Source organism: Ipomoea nil, unplaced genomic scaffold, assembly GCF_001879475.1.
Source record: "Ipomoea nil cultivar Tokyo-kokei standard unplaced genomic scaffold, Asagao_1.1 scaffold1612, whole genome shotgun sequence".
Taxonomy (NCBI): Eukaryota; Viridiplantae; Streptophyta; class Magnoliopsida; order Solanales; family Convolvulaceae; genus Ipomoea; species Ipomoea nil.
The window spans coordinates 27,337-33,978 of record NW_017618040.1 but is presented as its reverse complement, the minus strand read 5'-3'; the positions used below and the strand labels follow the sequence as shown (position 1 = coordinate 33,978).

Genomic DNA, 6,642 nt, shown 5'->3' with positions numbered 1-6,642 from the left:
CGGGCCCCAGGTTCGGATGCCAAGGGGCTTGGCAATCCTATCTATGTGCCCATGATCCCTCTGGTTAAGGGGGGGTCTTATAAGCCGTCCACGTCAGAGAGGGTCGGGGATCAGGCTACCTCTACCTTCTCAGATAGCGATGTCCCACAACGAGAGCACCAGCCGGATTCATGGACCTTCGGGTTTGAGACAGATCCCGGTGCTGGTGCAGGCCGGAATTCTACGGAAAAAGGGTCTAGCCCTTCGGTTCTCGCTTCTATTATTTCTAAATGAAGGTCCTTGTGTGGAATGTGCGAGGGGTGTCTTCCAATGGTTCTGCTCGCAGGACCCGCGTTCTCCTTAGATCTCATTTGCCTTTTATTCTATGTCTGCTTGAGCCATGTAAATATGATAATGCCTTTACGGCTGATAGGCTCGAGTCTTTTAGAATAAAATTCAACTTTGATAATGCGTACGGGTCGGGTAACAGAATATGGCTGTTTTGGAATAACGACCTGACCGTGAGTATAGAGAGCCAAATGGAGCAGTGTGTCACTATTTTGTGTGCTCATTCCACCGTTCTCACGCCCTTCTGGCTATCCTTTGTTTATGCCAAAACTAGGGAATCTCTTCGGGGCCCATTGTGGGATGAGCTCAAAGCTGTATGCCCGATGATTCCAGGGGGGGTTCCATGGTCAATTGTGGGCAATTTCAACTGTTTAATGAGTGTGGACGAAAAGAAGGGTGGACTGCCTTATTCTCATAGGAAGACATTAGACTTCTGTGAGTGTGTTAGTGCGTGTGGCTTGATTGATGCAACCTACTATGGCTCCTGTTTCACTTGGTGGAATGGGAGGCGTGGGGAGGCGGCCATATGGATGCGGTTAGATCGCTGTCTCTACACCTCGGAGTGGGAGGCGGTGTTCAAAACATCTGTACGACATTTATCAAAAGCCACGTCCGACCACAGTCCACTCTTAATAACTTGTAATTTGCTGACCACGCAGGTGGTGCCAAAACATTTTGTCTTCCTGAACGTCTGGGTTAAGCATGAGGCTTTTCAGACGGTCGTGCGTGATGGCTGGCAAGCTCCAGTGGATGGAGCCTCGATGTTTGTTCTGGCCGCTAAGCTAAAGAGACTGGACAAAGTCCTAAGTAAATGGAGTAGAACGGTATTTGGGGACATATTCGCTAAACTGCGTGAGTATGAGGATACTGTCCATAACCTAGAGGCGGTGCTACAGCAGCACCCTGAGGATGAGCGGGCATTAATTGAATATCAAAAGGGGGTGGCTATGTTGAAAAAGCAAATAGCGATTGAAGAAGAATATAGGCAGCAGAAGGCGCGTGTAACAGAGGTACAAGATGGTGATAGAAACTCCCGTTACTTTCATGCAATTGTTAAAGAGCGTAGGCGCAAATTGTATATTCATCGAGTTAAGAATGGTGACGGGGTCTGGTTGGAGGATAGACAGGGAATAGCCCAGCAGGCAGTGGCCTTTTTTGAGCGCATGTTTACGGCGGAAGTGGGTGGGTTTGATCTGGCTAGATTATATTGTATCCCACGTTTGGTCATGGAAGATGATAATGACTTGCTAATAGCTGTCCCGGGGGTGGAAGAAGTCAAGGAAGTGGTAATGCAGATGAGTTCTACAAGTGCGGCAGGTCCGGATGGTTTCTCGGGAGCTTTTTATAAGGCTTGTTGAGACATTATTCAGGATGATGTAGTCGCTATGGTCCGGAGTTATTTCGCTGGGAGGGATTTCACTAGGGCTATCACATACACATCCATTGTCTTGTTGCCGAAAAAACCAAGTCCTGGGACTTTTGCTGATTACAGGCCAATCAGCCTTTGTAATTTCAGTAGCAAGGTGGTTACGAAGCTCATGGTTGTCCGGATGGCCACGATATTACCTCGTGTGCTGTCGCCGCAGCAGAGCGGTTTTGTGGTCGGGCGTTCTATCACGGATAATGTGCTTTTGGCCTCAGAGATGTGCCATGGGCTTAACCGACAGAACCAAGATATAGTGCTCAAGCTCGACATGGCTAAGGCATATGACCGGGTCTCCTGGTTCTTTCTGACGTCGGTAATGCATCGGTTGGGGTTCAGTGAGGTTTGGATTGATATGGTATTTTGGGCTGTGTCGAATGTTTGGTATTCAGTAATAGTGAATGGCATAAAGGAGGGGTTTTTTACTTCATCCAGGGGGCTTAGGCAGGGGGATCCACTGTCCCCGACTCTATTTGTTATTGCGGCGGAGGTTCTCTCCGTCTATCTCGCCTAGTCTATGATGATTACACGGTACCCCGGTTCACTCAGCCCCCGGGTACACCACATATTCATCATCTGGCATATGCAGACGATGTCATTATTTTTAGCACGGCTAGGCTTGGGGCAATTACAAAGGTCATTTCAGCACTTAAAGACTATGAGGAGATATCGGGGCAGTTGGTGAGTTTTCAGAAGAGTGCGTTTTATATGCATCCTCGCACACCAGTCCGGGTAATTGATGACGTTCGTAGGGGGACCGAGTGTGCACATAATGATTTCCCCTTTACGTACCTTGGGTGCCCGGTATACATAGGCCGTAAGAAATGCATTTACTTTGCCTTTGTGATTGACAAAGTTAAAGCTAAATGTTTGAGTTGGCAATGACGGGTACTATCAAAAGGGGGGAAGGCAGTCTTGATATCATCAGGCTATTCCATTGCATTTGTTTCCAGCCTGCGAGCCGCCCAAGCAAGTCGTTCGAGACTTGGAACGATGCTTTGCAAGCTTCTTCTGGAAGTAATCAGGGGGAGCCCAGTACCATTGGAGATCGTGGAAAACTCTTTCCTTGCCTAAGAAGGAGGGGGGGGTTGGCTTCTTGGATTTGGACCTGATGGTTTGGGCGGCAAGTGCAAAGTTGTGGTGGAACTTTCACACGGAGTACACGTTCTGGTCAGACTTTATGAGAGCCAAGTATTGTAGACGGGTTCATCCAGTTGCTAAGGTGGCCCGATATTCAGATTCGCACACCTGGAGGTGAATGCTTGCAGTTCGCGATGAGGTAGAGCAGGTCCTAACTTGGCGCTTGTTCCAGGGTCGGGTTAATTTCTGGTGGGACAACTGGTCAGGTTTGGGGCCATTAGGCAAGCTGTTTCCATTCCCGAGGGTTTCTTATTCCCGGGAGATGCTCCTGGACTACATGCACGACGGTGCACTGGACCTCACTGGTAATGAGGAGTTGTTATATGCTGGGGTCACTGTGGACTTGTACCGAATGGGCTAGGGCCCGCGGGATATCCCGCTTTGGACTGCAGCTTCGGACGGTATGTTTTCTTTTTCCTCTGCTAAGGCCTACCTTAGGGCTGTGTTGCCCATTGCGCCGGACCCCCTTCTGGCTAAGTGTTGGAGTAAGCACCTCCCTTTTAAGGTGTCTTTCCTAGCTTGGAGAGTGCTTCGAGAGCGGGTACCCACGGATGATGCCTTGTCTCGATTTGGGCATGTGCTCATATCGAAATGTAGGTGTTGTCCAACCCCAGCTTCTGAGACTATTACACATGTTTTTTATGACGGGGAAACAGCAAAAGCTGTTTGGAATTATGTTTTGGCGTCCCTAGGTTTGCAGTCGCGTCACCAGAGTCTTAGGACACTGGTTGCGAGCTGGGGCTGTGGGGGGACGTGTAATCCTTTATTCTCTTTTGTTGTTAACAGGTTGCCTTTCTTGGTGATGTGGGAGATGTGGAAGCACCGTAATGGGTGTATGCATGGGAGGGGCACCTGAGTGTTGCGCGAGTGATATTCGGGGTATCTAGAGGGGTTGCGGAATGCTTGTTCAGGTGTTGGCCTATGCAGCATATCCTGCCCCTAAACTAGACGACCATCGTTGCATATTTGGAGGCACATGTGCCGAGACGAGTGGTCAGGACGGTCAGGTGGTCCTCGCCTGCAGTAGGAGCTCTTAAGATCAATGTATCTCTATCGGACGTTGTAGGGGGAGCCACAGCCTTGGTGCGCAACCCTGTGGGGTGGGCTTTGCTACGGGGTGGCGTGGTCTGGGCAAGGGGAACATACCCAAGGACTGTTTCGGGTATTGTTTTTTTTTTGTCTAGAGTGGTGCCTGGCTGGAGGATATTGGGAGATGGTTTTGGAGTCCACGCTATCAGACCTGGGATGCTATCTTGATATCTCGATCCGACCGCCGTGGGCACTAGATGATGTGGTATCCCGGCTCCGTTTTCTATGCTCATGTGGCTCTGTCTCTTACAGTTTATGCCCATCTAGGGCTAACTTGCCGACTCAGGCTCTAGCTGACTGGGTTGTGTACAATCCAGGAGAGACCCGTTTTTCATGTTTTGCTGAGCTTCCGTCTAGGGTGCGTGTTCTACTTGCTAATGATGATGTGCCCCATGTTTTCTTTGACGTGGATGATCCGCCATGATTATTCTAGTGGGCCTGCGTGCCTGTATTTTGGGCCTGCGAGCCACTTCTTTATTTTGCTTTCATTGTTATCTTGTACGTGTGCTTACATGTTTATTTCTGTTTCTGCTGGGCTAGTGGAGTAGATTGGCCTTGCTGGCATAGGGCGTAGGGGGCTTTCCAGTTTTGGGGGTTTTTCTCTGTCTGCTCTGTGCTCTCTTTGCCTGGTCTGTCTCTATCTGTGGCTATGTGTCTCGCGGTGCTTGATTCTTGTGTTTCATGCATAGCATACACTCTGAGGTGGGAGTGCTCTCTCAGTCCGTAAAAAAAAAAAAAAAAAAAAAAAAGTTTGGTGGCTGGAAGAAAGGCTGGTCTAAAAAGGGTTGGGTGGGTGCAGATGGTCTGCAGTATGGGTGTTGGGCCCACTTGGTGGTTTAGAGTTAATCTCCTTCGCTAGTTAGCCTTAGGCCTTTACCTTACTCAGTTGTATCTTTGTAGCTTTGGTCACTTTTGGACCTCGTCATTTGGTTTTTAATAAAAGTTTCCTTTTTTAAAAAAATAAAATAATAATAAAAAAAAATAACTTACAATTGTTGTTGTTGAGAAAAAGAATCTTCTTTTGGTAGGATACTTAAAGGTGTAGATCTCCATGTTATTTAGAATTAAACCCCAAGTATTCAAAACACCAGCTTCGACATGTTCACACTTCCTCAATGACCTCAACTCAATCATCAGTAAACGTTTCTCTCCATGTTTAAAAACAAATTCATACCTACAAAAATTTTCAGATATGAAGTAAAAAAATCAATAAGTAAATAAATAAAAAAGCAAATTTAATTGCTACAATTAATATAGGTGTGTCTTTCTACAAAAACACATGTACCTTAAGTTTTAACAACAATTCACATTAAATAAACACCCAAGTAAATTAAGAACAAAACTCACACATCTTATGTATAAGACTCACACACATTAAGCACAAAACTCACGCACATTAAACAAACAAATCATGCAATTTAAAGTTTTAACAACTCACACAACTGGCACTAAGTAGATACTGATGCACATTAGGCATTACACAAACGCACATTAATCAGAAATCTCAGGCACATTAAGTATAAGACTCACCCATCTTAGGAACAAGACTCACACACCTTAATCACAAAAGTCACGCACATTAAGCACACAAATCATGCAATTTAAAGTTTTTACAACTCACACAACAACCCGCACTAAGTAGACACTGACGCACATTAAGCATAAAACTCACGCACATTAGGCATTACACAAACGCACATTAAGCATTACACAAACGCACATTAATCAGAAATCTCAGGCACATTAAGTATAAGACTCACACATTATTAACATCTAATAGCACACAGGAAACACTAACATGTTATGAAACTAATTTCATACATAGGAATTTCAACTGTAACTTACATATTTGTATAATTGGCGTTATAAACCCAGCTGTTGAGAATGATTTCATTCGGAGTGTGCGGTGCAGTGAAGTTCAGTTTCATTGTAAAGCATGGAGAGTCCATTGCATATATCATTTTGCTTTGCACACAGTGTCTCTGTATATTCCCATCAGCAGGCGTTGCTGTTTCCTTTGTAGTTTCTTTAACACTTGTCTTGTTTGTATTCTGAATCTTATGTGTTTCAAATTCTGTGGCAAGAGTACTGTCAGCATGGTGATCTTCGTCACGAGACTTAACCTTGTCATTATTGTTTCCATTCAAAGTAGTCTGCAGAAGATCATCAACAACGTAGCAAGCAGCAATATTTAAAACCTCATCTGAAATACTTGTTTCTGTCTGTGCTTCCTTTGGATTGGAAGTAACAACGGGGGTCACTGTAGCACTATCGGCATTGCTGCAAGTGGGGCTTGGTATTGGTGTTTTTAAAAGGTTGAAACTGGGAAATTCAAACAGCTGTTCTTCCAAATACTCTTTCATTTTTTGTATTGCAAGGTCAATTGCAATATATGTTTATGGATCGCCCCAAAAGGAGTCTTGGCTGCTAAATGCTTCTTGCTCTTTTTGGGAGAGACATGATTGCACGCCTTGAACCACATGACTGAGTGCCTTTATAGCCATTGAATGCAGGTTTTTTACATTCTCATTTTTTTTTAATCATGGTTGGTGAATTTTTTGAGTACTCAATTAGGTTTACCATCTCATCAGAAAACCTTTGCAGAGACTGTGCATAACCAGTGCAGAATTCCTGTTGTAAGAATTAATGTGCGTACGATTATC

General features: G+C 45.4%; 1 protein-coding gene across 1 annotated transcript; it reads left to right on the top strand.

Annotated features, from left to right (window-relative positions):
- The first annotated feature begins 269 nt into the window (after nucleotides 1-269).
- Nucleotides 270-1,685, top strand: LOC109191019. The gene has a single exon (XM_019341607.1). It carries the CDS (start codon nucleotides 270-272, stop codon nucleotides 1,683-1,685), a length of 1,416 nt encoding a protein of 471 aa, XP_019197152.1.
- The last annotated feature ends 4,957 nt before the right edge of the window (nucleotides 1,686-6,642 follow it).

Coding starts and splice junctions, on each gene's coding strand:
- LOC109191019 (XM_019341607.1), top strand. CDS start 270: ATGAAGGTCCTTGTGTGGAATGTGCGAGGGGTGTCTTCCAATGGTTCT.